Source organism: Dryas octopetala, chromosome 2 (assembly GCF_963921425.1).
Source record: "Dryas octopetala chromosome 2, drDryOcto1.1, whole genome shotgun sequence".
NCBI lineage: Eukaryota > Viridiplantae > Streptophyta > Magnoliopsida > Rosales > Rosaceae > Dryas > Dryas octopetala.
Window position 1 is genome coordinate 2,906,515 of NC_141367.1, and position 22,826 is coordinate 2,929,340.

The window sequence follows — 22,826 nt, forward strand, 5'->3', positions numbered from 1 at the left end:
TGCACAAGCAGATGCATCCACATCTGCAAGCTGCCGAGCGCTCAGCAGATGCTTCACTGAGCTCTTGGTGGACAGTTTGAGAATTTATACTTGGTTTGACTTAACTTTCTTTCTCATTTTGGGCTTCTAATTAAAGGACCTAAATAAAAAGGAGCCATTTACAGGCCAGTCCAATTTTCTCTCCTCTCTTAAATTAATACCTTAATGCTTTTTAATTTTTCACTAAGATCCAAAAATATTGTCCAAATGTTTTTAATTTAAAAAATGTCTAATATTATCCTTAAATTAATAATATTTAAATCTTAATATTATCCTAGTATTATCATAATATTATCCTAGTTTTAATATTAATATTATAATATTAGCATATTATCATATTAAAATATTCTAATATTCTAATATTATCATATTAAAATATTCTAATATTATCATATTATCTTAAAATTAATTGTGGGATTTAAATTAAAGATAATTATGCTTAGGTCCTTTAGAAAAACAGTTTTTAGATGGAGATCGGGGGTATTTTAAAATTTGTAAGAAAATCATTTTAATTCATAATAATTTATAAGAAAATCCTTTTAATTCATAATAAAGTTCTTTTAATTTTTTTTTTTTATAATAAAATCCTTTTAATTCATAATAAAGTCATTCCCCGATTTGAAGGGTATTTCCCCTCCCAGGGTGTAGTGTGGGCTTTGTAGAGGCTGCATGTTAGGTTTTAACTTCGAGATTTTGGGCGGAGCCTAAAATCTTGGAGTTAAAACCTAACATAAAGCCGTCAAAGATGAAAAATAAAAGGACTTAATTTAAAACCCTAAATCGATCACTACCGGTTTTAGTCTAAGAAAGGCTCATAAAATGGACTGTACTCTAAGTCTCCCTTTAAATTATATTAATCTAATAAAAATGCATCGGCCAAAAAAATAAAAAATAATCAAAGAAGGAAAAAAAATTCTTTATGGGTACATTTCAATTATACCAATTGATCAATGGTTTGTCAGTATTTATATTATGGTTTAGCTCACCAAGTTCATTCTATACCCAAGAATGGGATGAGGTGAAAAGATGAGGATTTATCCTTAAAACTCGGGGAAGGAAGTAGTATGGCCGAGCGATCGGCGACTGAAACAGAGCGTTCAGATCAGGTGCGCATGTTCGTTGGTGCACACCTAATTGAATATGTATATATAACAACTCAGGTATTGGTACAATTGAAATGTACCTATATAGATAATATAAACCTAGGTATTAGTACAATTGAAATATACCCATACATACTTTTTTTTTTACTTGTTTGATTATTTTCGATTTTGTGGGTTAATGCATTTTTTTTTTTTATATTTGTATAATTTAAACGGATATTATCTTTTATTATTTTAAATTATAAAACATAAAAACTAGATAATCTTGAATGTTTTAATTAACAAATGTAAAAATAAAAAATGTCCTAACGAATATTATCTTTCATAATTTTTAAAATTAATTCATATTAATTATCTTAATTTTAAGAAATAATATGAGTCAAAATTTTTAAAAAGTCTATTTTTTGGACCTTAGCCTAAAAAATTGGATTTAAATATAAATCTAAATTCCTATATGGTTTTAGTCCGAATGACCCTCCAAAATTAGACCTACTTCTGATTAACTGAAAGAAAAGATGGATAGAAGAACACTGTAAGTATGGAGAATTAGAAACATATTATTCATTCACATAAGACCTATATTTATAGGCTCTTAGATGAGTAGGTATGAGCCTCTAAAGTCTTCTATTTTACATCAAATTTGATTTCACTCAATTATCTATATAATTTACTCTATATAAATATAGAAGATAAATATTATATAGAATAATGGACATCCACATAGTTAATAGTGTTTACAACAATAACATTAATATACAGGATCCGAATTCTCTTCTAAGTACTCTAATCTCCTAACCTTGCTAACCTTTTAATTATAGTGTCACGTGTCTTTTATAAAATCTTATGGTGCACACTCATTTAGAGCTATAATTATTAAATCAAAATAATTAAAAATAAAAAACATGTGTAATCTAACCACATAAACGTAAATAACTTATAAAAAATACAAAAACAAGAAAACCATAAGCCTAGGCCACCCTCCCTAGTCCGTCCCCAACCTTTGACCCCTTTCTTTCTCTCTCTCTACTCTCCCTCTCTTCTTGCGATCGGAGTCCCTCCACAAAAAGTAGGAAACTGCAATAGATTAAAATCTGCAGTTTTTTGGCCCATGATGAAAACAGTAATGTAATGGTCCAAAAATAAAACTTGTGCTTGCAAAAATTAGATTGGTGGAGCTCATGATATAGCTAATATTAGTATTCATAATTCTATTTTTTCGATATAGGACATTTTGGGATTTGGGGTATGAGTCGTATGACAAACTCAGTAATGTTTGATTGGACTCATTTGGGATATGATGGAGACATTTTTCTATTGCAGTTTTTTGTTATTTTGATCTGCAGTTTTTTGGAGTCTTGATTCAAAACCTCCAGATAGATCAAATGCATGCATTTGATGTATTATTGCTATTTGTAGAGGGACTCTTATCGCAAGAAGAGAGGGAGAGTAGAGAGAGAGAAAGAAAGGGGTCGGAGGTTGGGGAGGGAAGGTGGGCTAGGTTTATGGTTTTCTTGTTTTTCTATTTTTTTTTTAAGTTTTTAAGGTTTATGTGGTTGAATTTATTTTTTATTATTTGATAATTATAGCTTGAGTGTACACCATAGAATGTTATAAAAGACACGTGATACTATAATTAAAATGTTAGTAAGGTTAGGAGATTATAGTGCTTAAGAGAGGATTCGGATCCTCTAAGCACCCTAATATACAAACCAATTCTAGGGGGCAATATAAAAAAATTATTTTTTTATAAGAGTAAAGTGCAAACATAATAAAAGCAGAGAGAGGAAAGAGGAGGACCGAAAATTCCTTTTTTGTTTTTCTGATTTGTTTTTTGTTTTCTGGTTGCTTATTCTTACCCAGTTGCTATCAATTGAAAACAGTAATGTTTCCAACCCTATTCTAATCCTAAATCATTAGCTCACCATCCCTCACCACTTTCTAATTAAGTCAAGGGCTTCTTGCTGCAATTTGTTTTCTTTGTTTCTTTCAGGCTTTTTAGAGTGAACGTAGAACATAAATTGTGGGTTGCTTCAATTGTTTTTCATCAACAAATAAATCAACATTTTCTATGGGATGAGTGCTAAGATGAGGACACCATCAATTGAGAAATGAGAGTGGACATAAGAATCATGTACCTCTTGAAAACATGCTGGTAAAAGAGCATCTGCTTCTTAGGGCCAGTATGATATTGTTATGAGGAAAAACAACTGTGAAGTAAAGTCAGCTGTAAAGTAAAACAATTAAGTGTTTGGTAAACTATGTTTTCAAAAATGTTGTGAGTGCAAGAAACAATATCAAAGTGTTTGATAAATGTTAATGTAAAAGTGTTGTACGTGACTGTGTATAATTACTAAAATAGACATGATGCTAAAAGTGTCTTTCACTTATTTGTTTGGTAAAAATTAAATGTTTTTTTTACTTGTTTTTGAAATTTTTTGCTACAAATTTTTATTAGCATTAATTTTTCTTAGCATTAATTTTTCTAAGAACAACATTATTAAATAAGTATGCCTATTATTTTTTTAGGTATATTATATTTTTAATCATACAAATAAAATATCATAATTAATTATCACAATATAAAATATAACTAAAAATGAACATATTTTTTAATTTAAAATAAACAAAAAAAATTATAGAAATCAATGAGGGTATTATGGGTAAAATAAAATATTCATTGTTGTTGTGATTCACTGCAGCTTTCAAAAGCACCTAGAAACTTGCTTTCTGTTTTTGCTGTGGGGAGTTGAGAATTGTGAGAAAAAACAATTTTTAATTTTTTTACCAAACACCAAAACTGCTATAGGTCGTCCATCGCAATTCCAAACGAGGCCTTAGTCCATTTCTTTGAAACTAGGACATACTCCAAAACTTTTTGCGCAAATATATATATATACATATTTATAATGATTATGTAAATTTATAATTCATATAATGTCTGTATAAAAAACTTAAATAGTAAAGTTAATTATTATTGAGAAGTTAAAAAGTCGAGTGTAGTACTGCCCCATGCTTAAGTAAAATTTTGATATACATATATATATACATTTGAGAAGTTGGCTTTGGGCTCAAGTCCCTACATATAGTGTACTATTATACTTAGGTGGTATTATGGACCTTTAAGTATACATGCTTTGGTATTATGAATCTTAACATGCGCCGTTATTTTATGAGGCAAAATTAATATATGTCGTTATCATACTTAATGGGTTAGTGTAACTCACGAAGGTACACATTTATTATTAATTTATCTTAGTTGTCATAGCTACTATGCAGGCCTCAGATTTTCAATGTGGGATCTTTTTCTCAACACTGTACATGAAATCCGCCCTTGCAGGAGTTCATTAGGTAAACGCCATATGGGGCAGGTATTTGGGTGTATTGAGTGCAATAAGGAGCTGGAGACAGTTGTTCATTCCTTGTAGGATTTGTTGGAAATTTTATATTAATATATGAAATTTAATATGAATAAGAAAATTGCAATGATCTCATTCCAAAGGAAAGGGTATGTTTCTTTTGAATAACATACCTAAAAGATGCCAATTGCATCACTTGGTGAAGAGATATCATTGCATACCAAATCCACATGTATGAGAAATGCATTGTCTGTAAATGTTGTGTATGTTGAATTTAAAAGGTATAATTTAACAGGTGTAACTTTTCTTAAGTGGCACTTTGTCTTCTATATATAAAGGCCACAAGGTCATTGTCATTATATCTAAGAGTGTTTCTAGTACATTTTCCATGTTTTTTTTTTATAGAGTCAATTTATAGTGAGAGTTCAAACACTATCTTGGTTCGCTGGAGTCTTGTGATTTGAAGTGCTACTATCACAAGAACGTGATCGTTGTATCCTGGGAGACGAGCGCCGATTGACCGTAGCATTAGTGGGCGGGCGTAATTCGTCTTGAGGACATAGTGTCTACTAGCCTCGACCAAATTTGGAGGTTCTTCTAACCTTTTTCTTCTTTTATTTTTTTTTATTGTGGTCTTAAGTTGCATTAAATTTTATATTTAATGTGTACTATTTTATTATTAAATAAATATAGCAATCAAACCCAATTTTTCCAACAATCTAAGACGAATTATCTGGTTTAATTGCTTTACTATGTTATAATGTTTTATGAAAGTTTGATTTCTTATGTGGTTATTAGTATTTGTGGCGGACTGCTTTGTCTATATATAAGAACCAAATTCATGGGCTAGTGTGCGTTGCATTCATCTTTTGAATTTGGGAACCAGGTGAGTAAGTCAAACTTCTGTTTTGATTGTTTTAATTTTCAAATGAGGCATTGTCTGCATCTGTGTATAGAAATATAACTGCAAGTTAGTTTAATCATTGTTGGCAATTGAATTTTTGAAGGTTTTACTGTTATTCTTTATTTGCCTATTTTACATTCTACAATGATATATGCTCTTGTGGTAGTAATATATTTCTTTCCATCTTGCCTAGCAATGATGATTTATTGATATATTAATTAGTTCATGTTTGCTATATATGCTTCATGGTACATGGGCATTGTTTTATATTTGAGTAAGAGGGTAATGTTTATATATGTATATGTATGTATTGGTGTTCTGCAATGCCTTTTTCATACATATATATGATGAAGCCTAGTGCGATTGTGGATTATCTTCTTTAGTCTTATATATATATATATATGTGAATTCTGGCTGGTTTCTTGTTTCACAATGGTCACATGGTTAATTGTAACTTTTCAGTTTTCATGAATAACTGCATATGATGAACACATACACCAAATTATTAATGTTCTAGCTTGCACAACCAATTGAATTTGGGCACTGCATGTTTACAAATATTTTTTAAATTTATGTTTCTGTCCGAAATTATTTGTACAATTTGCGCGCCCTCTATATGGCCATGGGACATCTTGTATCTACTGGGGTCTGATAGTTTCAGACATTACACAATTAGTTGTTGTTCCCTTGGGCGATGTTGGTGGGATTGATTGAGGAGGCCATTAATTTGATTTACCACTTGCAGTGTAATAAAGGGTTAACCAATTTAATTAAATTGATTGAATTTCCTTTAATTAAACTTATGGTTTGCTGCACATTTGAATGCATGCATGCAGTTCTGCAAGTTGACGGAAAAAAAAAAAGGGCTAATTTCGAGGTCCTTTGAACGGCATGATCTTCATGTACATGCAAAGTGTACATCATCATGTTTGAAAGTGGAAACATGTAAATGATGCATTTCATATACATGTTTATTTCTTAATTTATATAATAAGATATATATATTCACATGTTGTGGAATATGTATGAGATATAAAACCAACATTTTCTTGGGTTGAGTTTAATACTAAGTTATGGAAGACATTCCGCATGATTAGATCTGTATTGTATTTACTAATGGATTTTGGTCATACACTCATATGACGGAAATGCCTTATTTCACAACAAGAGAGCGAGTAGAACTATGTCAATTAACCATAAAGAGTCTTGCCTCCATTCATGTTAGTCGTTGTAAGAATTGAAGTCCAAAAAGTTCAATGAACTTATATTGGTAGCGAATTATGGAAACAAAGGGTACGTCGTGTTAGCCATTGTTGATGAGTGATCTCGCCTATGATTTACAAGGTTATGTAATTGATATATTACAGAAGGTCATCACAGGCATAATAAATTTTTAAAGAGAAAGCATTTTGAGTGAGGATAGCGCCAACCATAATAACTCTGAAAGTTCGAAGGCAATGCCAAGAAATGCTTCTCAAAGCCTAAGAGGTGACTAAGAATGGAAGTTTCAATTCCTACTTCTTTATGAAGAATGTTTTAGCACCCTGTAACAACCCGACCCAAATTTCTCGGGAATTTAAAATTTTTATTCTACTTGGTTCATTTTAAGAGATTTTATAAGGAAACGAAATGTGAAAGATTTTGGAAATGTTTTTTTCAAAGATTTATTTTAAATATAACGATAACTTACTTTAAGGATTTTGGGATTTATTTGGAAAATAAAAAGGGTTTTGGTTTAATTTTTAATTTTTATTTTAAACTGGGCTTGACCCGAAAGTTGACTTTTAAAATTAGTGGGTTCTCAATTTTGACTTTGGGTCTGTTGGAAAGGTCTCGAGTCCACGAGTTCGTAGACACGCGGCACGCGTCAATCGGAGCTACGGTTTGAAAGATACGGGCTTTTGAAGTGAGTGGCAAACTTGTAATTTATACAAAAGTGAGTTTTTTAAACCCAAAAAGTCAGAAACCCATCTCTCTCCTCATTTCTCTCCCCCTCCCGTGCATTCTCTCTCTCTCTTCCCGAATTCTCCTCTCTCATCCTTTCCTCTTGACCAAACTTTGACCGGCCATAACTCTCGCTCCCGACCTCCGATTCAGGCGTTCTTGGTGGCGTTGGAAAGCTATCGACGATACCTTTCTATTGGTTGTCTCGGATCAACCATCCGACCACTCACGACAGCACAGCAAGCCAGCAAAGTTGCGGCTGCACCACCGCGATTTCACTGTTCCGGTAGAAATTGGATGGCCGGACCTACTGGGCTTTGTTCCCCTCGTCATGGTGAGTCTAGCCATGGTCTCCACTCGTTCATACGATGCTCCACGACGGAGCAATGAGCTTGGGATTTATTTGGAAAATAAAAAGGGTTTTGGTTTAATTTTTAATTTTTATTTTAAACTGGGCTTGACCCGAAAGTTGACTTTTAAAATTAGTGGGTTCTCAATTTTGACTTTGGGTCTGTTGGAAAGGTCTCGAGTCCACGAGTTCGTAGACACGCGGCACGCGTCAATCGGAGCTACGGTTTGAAAGATACGGGCTTTTGAAGTGAGTGGCAAACTTGTAATTTATACAAAAGTGAGTTTTTTAAACCCAAAAAGTCAGAAACCCATCTCTCTCCTCATTTCTCTCCCCCTCCCGTGCATTCTCTCTCTCTCTTCCCGAATTCTCCTCTCTCATCCTTTCCTCTTGACCAAACTTTGACCGGCCATAACTCTCGCTCCCGACCTCCGATTCAGGCGTTCTTGGTGGCGTTGGAAAGCTATCGACGATACCTTTCTATTGGTTGTCTCGGATCAACCATCCGACCACTCACGACAGCACAGCAAGCCAGCAAAGTTGCGGCTGCACCACCGCGATTTCACTGTTCCGGTAGAAATTGGATGGCCGGACCTACTGGGCTTTGTTCCCCTCGTCATGGTGAGTCTAGCCATGGTCTCCAGTCGTTCATACGATGCTCCACGACGGAGCAATGAGCTTGGGAAACCAAATCTCCACCGTCGGCCACACCACCGATTTCGGCCATTTCCGGCGACTTTTGGCCGTCGGTCCAGTTGTCAAAAACGATCCTCGAGGTATGGGTAATCTTTCCCCTAAGGTGGGCACGCCCAATTTTGAGAAATTGAAATTTTGATTTAAGAGTTTTTGTTATTTTTCGAATTCTTAAATTGGAGATGAAATCGAGTTGTTTTTGGTGCAATTGAACGTCCTACCGTGCAATTAGGACTAATTGGAGTTGTTTTGGGGTGTTTTCTAGGTTGTGCCGCCGCTGCCCCCGTCGAAACCGCCACTTGTGGCGGCGGGTTGGGTGGTTCCTCTTGCTATTCAGCCTCCCCGGGACTCTTAGAGACAAAATCCAGGCTCCGTTGTGTTTTGGGTGAGTTTTGATGTGTTAGTTGGAGTCGGGCAGCCACCGTGCATGGTGGTTATCACCCAAATCGATTGATCAACGGCCAAATTAATATTCTTTGTGAACTCTGGAATTAGATTGTAATGCATTGTTTTTATGGACAGAGTATGCATATCCTAAGGACAATAATCCGTGGCCGATCTATTAAGGAAACCTTAAGCCGTGTCATGGTGGTTATCAGACGTGAGAAAGGTATAATTGGTATATGAGTATTTTGCAATGTTTTCGTTTTGGGTGTGTATTGAATTGGAGTTAGGTTGATGGTTTGCTATTGGTGGTTATTTGTGAATTCAGGATGTTTGGGAAGCTCGATTATGTGATTGGTCAGTTGCCGAACTTGGAATCGAATTAACAAGGTGGTTTAGATAATTACTTGGTGATGATTTATTTATATCGTTTACGTTGATCTTGGAGTTGTATTGATAATTGGGCGACTTAGTAATCGCGTTTGTTTGGTATAAAATTTAGTTAACTCGGGACAAACTCTAGACTTTCGGATAAGTCATAGGGGGCACTTAGATTTTTCTTCATTCGATTTCAATCGACACTCATATTCTTGACTATTTAAGTTAGTGGTACTTTTGTGTTAGGTGGATGGAGCCTCGTCTTTTGGCTATTTCTAGTGACGAACAAGAAGGGATCGTGAAATGGGAACGTATTTCCGGAAAGGATTAGACATTGATCGGTTAAACTGTGAGTGGACTCTTGTCTCTTTAAATGATTTACGAAATTCGTGATTTATTCTATAATATAAATTTTAATTGTGAAATAGAAGTTTGAATAGGCTTTTGATTTTTTAAAGAATTCATGAAAATTTCATCAATCATTTCACACTAAATACTTTGGGAATTTTATCTTGGGATTTGATCATTGGCATTAAATGTTGGATTTCAAATAAGTTTTGTTGTTGGAAGTTTGAAAGGAAATTAGTTTCTTATTTTTATACATATGGACTATTTCATATTTTAGCTTATGGTCAAATATTTGATTGGTTTTATGTGTTTTGAATAAGATTTATTAAGGACTATTTTACTAGTTTTGCTTATGCATTTGTGGATTGAGGATTTAAAGTTTCTGGGAACGATAAAGATATTTTCTATCCGTGAGAAAATGTTTTTATGAGTTGATTATGGAAAAATGGTTTTCAAACCACCCTTTGCAGTACCCTTCAGATTTTCAGATACATAGGTCTTTGGGACCCATCACGATGCACATATAGGCTTTGGGCCGTGTGTCGGGATGCTTCGCCCTTTGGGGGCCGCTCTGCGTGCACGTATGACCAGGTTTGCCTGCACGTGCTGATTTTATTCACACGTGTGTATGGCCAGGATATTGCCTGCACGTGTTGGATTTTACTCCACGCGTGTGTATGGCCAGGATATTGCCTGCCTGTAATTCCACACAGGTGTATGGCCAGGATTATTCAGGGTATATAGCATGGTGGAAAATGGAATTGGTATCTTCAGAGTTTAAGTATGGATTTTAAGTGAGAAATATCTTTCGAGTTTTATAATGATTTCGATTTTATTATTATTTTTACGACTTTGTTAATTTAGATGGCTGGTTATTGAGAAATGTGTTTTGAGTTATCTTTTCCTTGAGTTCCATGAGTTTTATAACATTCTTAAAGCTTGGAAATGGTTTTAAAACTGGGGGATTTCAAAGAGTGAAGTGAGGTTTTAAAGCTAAACGTGTTTTTTTTGAAGGATTTTATGAAACAGCAATTTTACTTATGTTTTCGTTTATTTAAACTGTCCACTCACTGAGAGTTATCTCACGTTTTCTTTATTTTGTTTATAACATTTTTCCCCCCAGGTGTTATAGATCGCTGACGTTGGGCCGTACCACGTCGAGGCAGGACTTTCAGTTCTTCGGCGTCATTTCCCTTAAGTTGTGGAGATAACTTTTATTTTGCAATGGAAGTTTAGTTTTGCTCTGATTATCATGTGCCTTGGTGAATAAGAACTTTTTGGTTGTGGTAGAGGTGGTTGCTGATTTAGAAGTGCTTTTAACAGGTTTTGAAATTTCTGGGTTAGTCCATTTTCAGGGGAGGTTTGCCGAATTTTCGGTAGGATTTTCCTTGATTTTGGATTCCCGCAGGACCTCTCCGGGTTTTCAGGGTGGAATCCGGGGGCGGTCCTGTCAACTTGGTATCAGAGCATTAGGTTTTAAAATTCCTGTAGACTCGGCACCTTGTGTGCATCCTTCGGTCTATGGAAAGGTTCTCGTCAGCTTGTATGGATATGCCTCCTCGACGTGGCCGACCTCATAGAAGTTGTAGTAAGTTTTGGGGGATATAGTTTATTTATTGACGTGACGTTAACGTGATTAGCGGTAGTCTTGATTCTTACACTCGAGGACTTTTAGATAATCAATAAAGGGGGAATTGAGACGGTAGAAAATGACTTGATGGATAGTAAGGAAGAGTTTTACTATTTTGGAGACTTAAGTATCATGTGATGGAAGTAAAGCTTGGTGTCTTGTGCTGAGGATAAATGTCCAAAGAATTGATAAATGTATAAGTTATGTTGGATTGATGTCAGGTCTCGTTATTGAATGGAACTTATAATTTGGAGTTGAGAATTGAAGGATTATAGTAAAGATAAACAAGGATAGACGTCGACATATTGGATTGTCTATGTGGAGGAAAAGTTACGATATATGGTGGCACCTGATTGACTTTATTTCATGTGTATGGATTGGAATAAGTATACCATAAGTATGATTAAAGGTTTTATGGATTGATTTTGTTTCGGAAGTTCATGGAAGGAAATTAAGGAAACTGAGTAAGGTGACACGACCGTAGGTGAGGAACGATAATAAAAATTAGGTGATAGTAAGCATCTTGAAAGTGACAGCCCTAAGGTAATGGATGCTAGTGGTATTGATAAAAGAAAAAGAGAGAAGAAGTACATTGTTTGTCAGTAGCATGTGAAGTGGTGAATTAAGTTAGGGGTGAACCCGAAAATTTTAGTAACTCACTAAACTTTCACGACTGGAGGTTAATGATTACTCGATAGACGAAATGACAATAATGATGCTCGAGGTTGTCATTGGATTTATCTCTAATAGTATTGGATATTGTTAGAGCTTACAAAGTTAATTAGAGTAGCGCAACAGAAGCATGGTGAGACTTAGACTGATCACCCTGACATGTTGTTAGCAAGGAGATTAGCGAGATCGATATGAATTGAGATAGTTTGGGCAAGATCTCGAGTTTTCTTCGGATATGAAAACAGAATTATGGACTACAGCTATGAGTCATGCAAGTTGAGGACTCGCGGGTCAACTCAAGTAAGTTAGCAAACACTTCGATTGTATATTGTTGTGGTCAGACAGCATAATACACGATCATGCACTGATAACGATCTTGACGTCTCATCTTGATTTTCTTTATGGACAAGAAGACGCTCTCTCGTTACCTATTCGTGACGTATACTTCCGCGGTACAATGATGAAATTTTTATGGATCACCTAAAGAATTTCAGGGCACGTCATCACCATAATTTTAAGACAGGAGCTTGTGGCTCACCTCTGGATATCGACATAGCGACAATCCACCTCGAATTTGTTTGGATCAGAGAAGCAAGATACTACATATAAGGAGAGATTAACTTTGGTCAAGTCTCTTGGTTGGATCATACATTGGAGGAATCGGCTTCAAAACTTGATAGAAGATTTTGAATTTGAGAGTCACCTATCTTTTATGTTTATACTAAATTTCGAGGACGAAATTTTTGTAAGGGGGGAAGGTTGTAACAACCCGACCCAAATTTCTCGGGAATTTAAAATTTTTATTCTACTTGGTTCATTTTAAGAGATTTTATAAGGAAACGAAATGTGAAAGACTTTGGAAATGTTTTTTTCAAAGATTTATTTTAAATATAACGATAACTTACTTTAAGGATTTTGGGATTTATTTGGAAAATAAAAAGGGTTTTGGTTTAATTTTTAATTTTTATTTTAAACTGGGCTTGACCCGAAAGTTGACTTTTAAAATTAGTGGGTTCTCAATTTTGACTTTGGGTCTGTTGGAAAGGTCTCGAGTCCACGAGTTCGTAGACACGCGGCACGCGTCAATCGGAGCTACGGTTTGAAAGATACGGGCTTTTGAAGTGAGTGGCAAACTTGTAATTTATACAAAAGTGAGTTTTTTAAACCCAAAAAGTCAGAAACCCATCTCTCTCCTCATTTCTCTCCCCCTCCCGTGCATTCTCTCTCTCTCTTCCCGAATTCTCCTCTCTCATCCTTTCCTTTTGACCAAACTTTGACCGGCCATAACTCTCGCTCCCGACCTCCGATTCAGGCGTTCTTGGTGGCGTTGGAAAGCTATCGACGATACCTTTCTATTGGTTGTCTCGGATCAACCATCCGACCACTCACGACAGCACAGCAAGCCAGCAAAGTTGCGGCTGCACCACCGCGATTTCACTGTTCCGGTAGAAATTGGATGGCCGGACCTACTGGGCTTTGTTCCCCTCGTCATGGTGAGTCTAGCCATGGTCTCCACTCGTTCATACGATGCTCCACGACGGAGCAATGAGCTTGGGAAACCAAATCTCCACCGTCGGCCACACCACCGATTTCGGCCATTTCCGGCGACTTTTGGCCGTCGGTCCAGTTGTCAAAAACGATCCTCGAGGTATGGGTAATCTTTCCCCTAAGGTGGGCACGCCCAATTTTGAGAAATTGAAATTTTGATTTAAGAGTTTTTGTTATTTTTCGAATTCTTAAATTGGAGATGAAATCGAGTTGTTTTTGGTGCAATTGAACGTCCTACCGTGCAATTAGGACTAATTGGAGTTGTTTTGGGGTGTTTTCTAGGTTGTGCCGCCGCTGCCCCCGTCGAAACCGCCACTTGTGGCGGCGGGTTGGGTGGTTCCTCTTGCTATTCAGCCTCCCCGGGACTCTTAGAGACAAAATCCAGGCTCCGTTGTGTTTTGGGTGAGTTTTGATGTGTTAGTTGGAGTCGGGCAGCCACCGTGCATGGTGGTTATCACCCAAATCGATTGATCAACGGCCAAATTAATATTCTTTGTGAACTCTGGAATTAGATTGTAATGCATTGTTTTTATGGACAGAGTATGCATATCCTAAGGACAATAATCCGTGGCCGATCTATTAAGGAAACCTTAAGCCGTGTCATGGTGGTTATCAGACGTGAGAAAGGTATAATTGGTATATGAGTATTTTGCAATGTTTTCGTTTTGGGTGTGTATTGAATTGGAGTTAGGTTGATGGTTTGCTATTGGTGGTTATTTGTGAATTCAGGATGTTTGGGAAGCTCGATTATGTGATTGGTCAGTTGCCGAACTTGGAATCGAATTAACAAGGTGGTTTAGATAATTACTTGGTGATGATTTATTTATATCGTTTACGTTGATCTTGGAGTTGTATTGATAATTGGGCGACTTAGTAATCGCGTTTGTTTGGTATAAAATTTAGTTAACTCGGGACAAACTCTAGACTTTCGGATAAGTCATAGGGGGCACTTAGATTTTTCTTCATTCGATTTCAATCGACACTCATATTCTTGACTATTTAAGTTAGTGGTACTTTTGTGTTAGGTGGATGGAGCCTCGTCTTTTGGCTATTTCTAGTGACGAACAAGAAGGGATCGTGAAATGGGAACGTATTTCCGGAAAGGATTAGACATTGATCGGTTAAACTGTGAGTGGACTCTTGTCTCTTTAAATGATTTACGAAATTCGTGATTTATTCTATAATATAAATTTTAATTGTGAAATAGAAGTTTGAATAGGCTTTTGATTTTTTAAAGAATTCATGAAAATTTCATCAATCATTTCACACTAAATACTTTGGGAATTTTATCTTGGGATTTGATCATTGGCATTAAATGTTGGATTTCAAATAAGTTTTGTTGTTGGAAGTTTGAAAGGAAATTAGTTTCTTATTTTTATACATATGGACTATTTCATATTTTAGCTTATGGTCAAATATTTGATTGGTTTTATGTGTTTTGAATAAGATTTATTAAGGACTATTTTACTAGTTTTGCTTATGCATTTGTGGATTGAGGATTTAAAGTTTCTGGGAACGATAAAGATATTTTCTATCCGTGAGAAAATGTTTTTATGAGTTGATTATGGAAAAATGGTTTTCAAACCACCCTTTGCAGTACCCTTCAGATTTTCAGATACATAGGTCTTTGGGACCCATCACGATGCACATATAGGCTTTGGGCCGTGTGTCGGGATGCTTCGCCCTTTGGGGGCCGCTCTGCGTGCACGTATGACCAGGTTTGCCTGCACGTGCTGATTTTATTCACACGTGTGTATGGCCAGGATATTGCCTGCACGTGTTGGATTTTACTCCACGCGTGTGTATGGCCAGGATATTGCCTGCCTGTAATTCCACACAGGTGTATGGCCAGGATTATTCAGGGTATATAGCATGGTGGAAAATGGAATTGGTATCTTCAGAGTTTAAGTATGGATTTTAAGTGAGAAATATCTTTCGAGTTTTATAATGATTTCGATTTTATTATTATTTTTACGACTTTGTTAATTTAGATGGCTGGTTATTGAGAAATGTGTTTTGAGTTATCTTTTCCTTGAGTTCCATGAGTTTTATAACATTCTTAAAGCTTGGAAATGGTTTTAAAACTGGGGGATTTCAAAGAGTGAAGTGAGGTTTTAAAGCTAAACGTGTTTTTTTTGAAGGATTTTATGAAACAGCAATTTTACTTATGTTTTCGTTTATTTAAACTGTCCACTCACTGAGAGTTATCTCACGTTTTCTTTATTTTGTTTATAACATTTTTCCCCCCAGGTGTTATAGATCGCTGACGTTGGGCCGTACCACGTCGAGGCAGGACTTTCAGTTCTTCGGCGTCATTTCCCTTAAGTTGTGGAGATAACTTTTATTTTGCAATGGAAGTTTAGTTTTGCTCTGATTATCATGTGCCTTGGTGAATAAGAACTTTTTGGTTGTGGTAGAGGTGGTTGCTGATTTAGAAGTGCTTTTAACAGGTTTTGAAATTTCTGGGTTAGTCCATTTTCAGGGGAGGTTCTGCCGAATTTTCGGTAGGATTTTCCTTGATTTTGGATTCCCGCAGGACCTCTCCGGGTTTTCAGGGTGGAATCCGGGGGCGGTCCTGTCACACCCACTGTGAGAAAATATATTGTGGGGTGGCTCAGCTTATAACATTCTTAAGAAGATAGGGAAATTCTTAGCCTTCTCACAAATATCTCAAAACGTGGGGGTGTCTAGCAAAGTGGACACAATTGATAAATGTTTAAACATATATGTGACGTCAAGGACTTATTGGAGAACAACTACTCTCGAATGGAATTTATTTCCATAAATGAATTGTATAGTTGTGTGCGCGTGTATAGTCAACCTAGTGTGGATCCAACAATGAAAGGTTTGATTAGAGAGTAAGTTGATTATCGAGAGGAATGGGTTAAAGCCCTTATGAAAAGAGGAGCCATAGTGGAAACCCAACCTAGTTGACTGGAGATCCCAAGATCTAGGTTCAAAAGGGAAAACTAAATTATGGTATACTCTGTGCTAGCACTGCGGAGATAAAATCTCCTTCCCATTCTTATGGTAAAAAGAAGCAGTGTTACCTGAAATGTGATTAGGCTAAGCTATGCTTTTAATGATCCTATATCTTGGATTATCTAAGTGGGGTATGACATCATACTCCTTATAGGCAGTCACCTATATGAGTGTGAAATGTGGCCGTTTCTATGAGAATTTTATTGAAGGGCTGATTCTCTAGAGCACTCATGAAACCAGGATTTGTTCAGGGCCGAAATGAACACAACTGTTAGAACCAGATGTGTTTGGAAGGATATTGTGTGAGTATTATTGTCTTGATTTACACCAACGGCTGAACAGTTCAAGAAGTTACATTCACTGATTAGCCAAGTAAATCTGATTGTACTTCACTATGGAAGGTTCAAGGCCAAAAGCTACCTATCCTGACGCGGTATCTTTCCTTAATTGAACTCTCTCATGTGTTTACGTTTCTGTCTTTGTGTATTTTTTTTCAATTTTCCATTCATGTGGGGGATTGTTGGAAATTTTATATTAATATATGAAATTTAATATGAATAAGAAAATTGCAATGATCTCATTTCAAAGGAAAGGGTATGTTTCTTTTGAATAACATACCTAAAAGATGCCAATTGCATCACTTGGTGAAGAGATATCATTGCATACCCAATCCACATGTATGAGAAATGTATTGTTTGGCACATCTTATTACCCAGCACTCTATCTCTTGCTTGTGATGACATTGTATTCTGGAAGGAGAACTCCCCTTCTTGGTTGCTAGCTGCTCTTATTGAGAAGAGCAGTGAGCTTGGCCTAGAGCCTTAATAGTAAGTCTAGCAATTTCATCAAAAAAAAAAAAAAGATATTTGAGATATTACAAATTAATTTGCTCAAACAATATTAATTGGTTGCCCACTGTAAAAGTCGCTTCCTCGTGATCTACTATTGAAATGAATTCAAATTGTTTAAAGCATGCTGCCATACTTTTAATTATCTTACTGATTATTGGAAGTTGCAACACCTTATTTGCCTACATAAATTTGATTAAATAAGTGATCCATATGAATTAGATCCTTTTTTATCAGGAACTTTAAACAATGCCTATACCGAAGGCCAATCATGCAAAAGGTGCAAAAAGACTAAAGTACAAGCTGTACAGTCTACTCGTGAATTCAAATCCCCATGACCTCGAACGTGAAGATCACGGCTAAATTCACGACCCAACTCACTACCGAACTCACGACTCCACTCACGATCGAACTCACGACCAAACTCACGGCTCGACACACAATTTGACTCATAACCTGGCTTACTCTGAGTATTGACCCGAGCTGCTCTAGATATAGATATGCCTCGATACATGGGACGACCACTGAGCATATCTAAAATCCTCGATACGTGGCGACCACTGAGTAGACAGACAGCCTCAATACATGGGAAGACTATCGATCGAGCTGCTCTAGATACGGATATGTCTCAATACGTGAGACAACTACCGAGCATATCTAACATCCTAGATACATGGCGACCATCGAGTGAGTAGACAGATATCCTCGATACGTGGGGCGACCACCGATGTCACGCCCCCAAATTCAGTGTCAATATTATACTAAAATATAGCACGTGAATTTGCGGTGCAAGTTCGAGAAATTAAATTCTCCCTTTAAAATCAAATAAATATAATAGTATTTTTAAAATACAAAATTTTATTCATCAAGAGATGTTTATTTAAACACAAGTGTAAGATTTTCATAATGAAAATAAAAGTACACTTACATTTTTAAAGAAATAAAAATAAAATATTCAGACATGCTTTGTTGTATACAAAGACAACGTTCATCTCATTCCCCATGAATCTACTTATTACTTGAAAATAACAAATGTGTGGTATTATGAGTTACACTTACCCAGTAAGTATGACAACTGAGATATATTAATTTTGCCTCATAAAATAATCTTAATTAAAAACACACTTAACAAAGAATCAATTATGTATATTCTTGCAATAATATAATATTTTTATTTTTAGTGAATTTTATATATATTTGTAAACTTGGTATTCTTATTAACCTTCACAATAGGTAAACTTGATGAATTTTATACATTAAGCCGCAACTATCTGATGCAATCATCTTCGAAATGACTTGCATTCTCAAGTTTACTAGTATTTATATTAATGAGAAAATTACAGATTTGGTCCACTTATTTTATACCAAATTCAATTTTGGTCCACGATCTTTTTTAAGTTTTGTTTTGATTCACTAATTGTTTCATTTGTTCAATAAATGTCCAGATTTGTGACTTTAAATCTTTTGGGTTGTGTTTTCTTCAATTATAATTGAAGTATAAGTTCTCTTTCATTATTTCTTAGTCATAAAAACAAATTTGGAGTATTAAAATCTAAAAGAATTGAGATTGGGTGAAGTTTGAAAAATTGGCAATTTCGGGTACCCTACTTTGGGGTCAATTATCTTGACTTTTAGAACTCTAATTTGAACAATTTTTATATGGTTGTAAAGAAGAAAAGCATAGCCTTAAAACAAGTATATGTTTGTTGAATTTGGATGAGATTTCATAGGGTAAAAGACAGACCAAATTTGAAAAAACAAATCTGGATCTTTATTGAATAAGTGGAAAAATTAATGGACCAAAATATAACTTAAAAAAAATTATGAACCAAAATTGAACTAGATATAAATTAACTTGACTAAATCTGTAATTTCCTCTTATTTATATTAATTGTTTGAAGGAGATCCCATCTTTTGAATCAAAGCCATGTGCTGTGTACTGGAGGTTTAAGATTTCCGTCAAAGAAAACCATTCCCAAGCACAACTGCACAACTCTCTTCACCGCAGTTTCACTTTCTCTGTTTTCTTAAAGTGCACAAAAGTGAGGCAGAGGGTATTGGTCCTGTGTTTCTGCATTATCCTTTCACTTCACAACTTGGTTAGGAGTGGCTGATTAGAAGTTTAGAAATTAGTTTAGAAATTTATGACACCTGGCTGGTCCTCATCATTATAAAATACCAAAACCTTGTAAGGAGACTTAATTTAAAGATGTCAGAACTGAAACTATGTTTTCACCCAATCTCATAGTCATTCTGCAGAAGCAACATGCCTTTTAGGACGGAAGCCACTCAAAGCTTTTCGTACTTCCATATCAGGCATCAATCCATTTTGGATCATTTCCTTAACAAGCCTCAATGCTTCATCTATTCTTTTAACTTTTACATAGCCAGTGATCAATGTTTTATAGCAAGCAATATCAGGCACATGACCCTTCAGCACCATTAAATTAACGACCTCTTTTGCGATGTCTATTTTTCCATGAAAACAATATCTATTAATCAGCATACCGTAAGTTATCGTGCTAAGCTCCACACCGTATTGAATTGCTGCCTCAAATACTTTGTGAGCCTCTTCTGTCATCCCTTCTTTGCAGAGAGCATCCAAAAGCATTCTCAAAGTGATGGTATTAGGTAAGATTCCCTGACCTACCATTTTATCAAACAATCTTGTGGCTTCTCCCCATTGACCCGTACGGCACATGCCATAAATTAAAGAGCTGTAAGTGACAACATCAGGTCTTAGACCTCTTTGAGCCATTAGCTCAAACTCGGCGAGGGCTTGATTGGTCCTTCTTTCCTTGCAAAGAGCATCTATTAGAGTGTTAAAGGTCATGTTATTCGGAGCGATTCCTTCATCCAACATTCTATCAAACAACCTCATGGCTTCTCCCCATTGAGCTGTATGGCACATGCCATAGATTAAACAACTGTAAGTGACAACATCAGGTCTTAGACCTCTTTGAACCATTAGCTCAAACGCGGCAAGGGCTTGCTTGGTCCTTCTCTCCTTGCAAAGAGCATCTATTAGAGTGTTAAAGGTCACGTTATTTGGAGCGATTCCTTCATCCAACATTCTATCAAACAACCTTGTGGCTTCTCCCCATTGGCAGGAATGGCACAAACCATTAATTAAGGAGTTGTAGGTGAAAAGATTTGGCCTTAGACCACCATGGATCATTTCTTCCACAAGATTAAGTGCCTCTGATGTCTTCCCTTCTTTGCATAAAGCATCCACTACAGCACTGAATGTAACAATATTAGGCAAGGCTCCACCAGCAATCATGTTTTGAAATAACTGCACAGCTTCTTCCCACCTACCAGACTTGCACAAAGCAGAAATTAAGGAATTAAAAGTGAAAACATTAGGATTTATGCCTTTTGTAGTCATATTTTCGAACAGAGCAAGTGCTTCTTCAATTCTTTCTTCCTTGCAAAGAGTACTGATTAGAACAGTATAAGTATATACATCTGGCGAGATTCCACTATCAACCATACAAAACAAGAATCTTTTGGCTTCTTCCCAACGACCCAAGTTGCATAATCCATGAATCAATGAATTGTAGGTGAAGATATTTGGTACAACACTTTTTTTTATCATATCTCGAAATATGGTCAATGCCTCATTCATTCGTCTTGCTTTACAAAGGCTGTCAATGATTGGATTGTAGCAATCTGGGTTGGGCTTAAACCTTCCATTTTCAGACATCTCCTTGAGCATCTCAAGTGCCTTACAAGTTTTCTGCGCTCTGCATAACCCATTAATCATAGTAGCATAAGTGAGTTCATTACATGCGTATCCCTTCTCCTGTATTTTCCAGAACAAGTCCATTGCCTCATCCAGGGAGCTGGAGTTGCAAAGCCCATGAAGCAAAGTATTTAAGAAATAAGCATCAGGTTGAAGACCATTTTTAAGGGTAAATGCTAAAACAGAAAAACCCAAGTCCACCCGATTCAGACGGCACAAGCAATTCATAACAGTATTCATTGTACAGACATCAGGTTGGAAATGAACACAACCCATCAACATCAACTGTTTAAACATCGAAACAACAGTGGCATATTGCTTCATCTTGGAGAGTGCGCCAAACAAACGATTAAAATCCCAAATAGAGGGAATGGGTTTCATTTGAATCATGGAATTAAAGAAACCCAAAGCTTCATCCAACCCAAGAGTTCCAGATTTGCATCGTGTTCGGATCAGATTTTCCAAATGGGTAGGTTTTCCTTTACCGAATTCAGTATCGCTAGCATGATTAACAACAGGAAAAGAATGGAATCCACTTATTTGCTTTAGAAAGGAAGTAAAATTAGAAGAATTACCAGAAGGAGCTCTTGGGGTTAACATCTTCATCCTCAGCTTCATCTTCACTCCAATAAAGAAGAAAGAAGCGGTAGCAGAAGCTCTAGCAGTCTAGCCTCTAGTGATAATGGACACTTACAAACGCCACAATGGTTTCGGGCCCACCCTTCTCGCCCCACAGTCAGCAACTGGCCCAACAACTCAGAATACGGCGTCGTATTGATTGAGAAAGGAGAGAGAGTTGTCAGTTGTCTGACTTTGACTTTGGGGTCCGGCTAGAAGAGAGAAGGAATGGATAGAGACTAAAGAGATTTGATTGGAGTTAATTATACTTACACCTCCTGAAATTTATCGTCTTTTCACGTAACTCTTTGGGATTTCAAAACTTACACATATACTTCATGAGATTTCAAAACTATTGCATATAACCCTCTACAAGAGAAATAAATAAATAAACAAAAAAGAAAATATTTGTATTGAGGTTGGACCTTACACCATAAGTAATTTTATTAGGCAATTTCACCCTTTAGCATGCCTTTTCGCATAATTTTGCATAATTTTTCATCTCACTATAGGGGGTTATATGCAACAGTTTTGAAACCTCAGGGGATGTATGTGTAATTATTGAAACCTCAAAGAGTGTATGTGAAAGGATGATAAACCTTAAGGGGTGTAATTGTAATTAACTCGATTTGATTGCTTTATTGAAATAGTTGGACACGTGTCATAAATTGGTTAGTGTTTCACGCAATTATTTCCAGCCTTTAGATCAAAAGATGTGATGTGGGCGAGAGATTCTTGGGTTGGCTCCACCAATTTAGTTGTTTTTTATTATTTATTTTTTCTGCTGAATAAGTTTAGATAAGTTTCCAACTATCTTTGACTGAGTTTTAACGTGGAGTATGTTTCCTTGAAGATAGGAGTTTGTTTAGCAACAAACTCTATCTTTCCTTGTATTTAAAGGTTTGCTGAGAATAATAAGACTCAAGGAAAATTCAACACAAATAGACTAACGTCTACTGGAGGTTGCTACCCTCGAAGCAGCACTTCAACTATCCTTTCTTGTCCTATTTGTTTTCTTTTTTTTTCTGTTTTTTACCACAGGGTTGTATCAGTGGTATCAGAGCCACGATCTTGTGACCTATGGCGGACCCAGACGGAGCAAAAACACATTTCAAAGACTTGGCTGAAACTGTGGCAAAACAAGGTTCCACGTTACAGCGGCTTGAAGAGAACACATCGGCTTTCATGGAGACTGTTCGAGAAAGGCTAGCATCTATTGCCATGTCTGTTGAGACTCTCTCAAAGGATTCAGGAAAAGGAAAAGAGAAGGCAGAACCATCATTTA

The 22,826-nt window shown here is 36.1% G+C and overlaps 1 protein-coding gene and 2 long non-coding RNA genes across 4 annotated transcripts; 2 read left to right on the plus strand and 1 right to left on the minus strand.

The window, feature by feature from the left end:
• Window positions 1-8,045: 8,045 nt before the first annotated feature.
• LOC147292505 (uncharacterized) lies at window positions 8,046-10,748 on the plus strand. The gene is made up of 6 exons (XR_015120737.1): window positions 8,046-8,471; window positions 8,654-8,773; window positions 8,911-8,998; window positions 9,101-9,162; window positions 9,397-9,499; window positions 10,622-10,748. It is a non-coding gene; the product is annotated as an uncharacterized LOC147292505 (long non-coding RNA).
• Window positions 10,749-13,077: 2,329 nt separating this feature from the next.
• LOC147292506 (uncharacterized) lies at window positions 13,078-15,725 on the plus strand. Of its 2 annotated transcripts, XR_015120724.1 has the most exons (6): window positions 13,078-13,448; window positions 13,631-13,750; window positions 13,888-13,975; window positions 14,078-14,139; window positions 14,374-14,476; window positions 15,599-15,725. It is a non-coding gene; the product is annotated as an uncharacterized LOC147292506 (long non-coding RNA). The 2 variants fall into 2 exon arrangements; XR_015120725.1 differs by lacking the exon at window positions 14,078-14,139.
• Window positions 15,726-19,071: 3,346 nt separating this feature from the next.
• On the minus strand, window positions 19,072-21,558 carry LOC147292507 (uncharacterized). Its single transcript, XM_086232513.1, has one exon. The coding sequence runs from the start codon at window positions 21,539-21,541 to the stop codon at window positions 19,427-19,429; it is 2,115 nt and encodes a 704-aa protein (XP_086088639.1). The 5' UTR covers window positions 21,542-21,558; the 3' UTR covers window positions 19,072-19,426.
• Window positions 21,559-22,826: the final 1,268 nt, after the last annotated feature.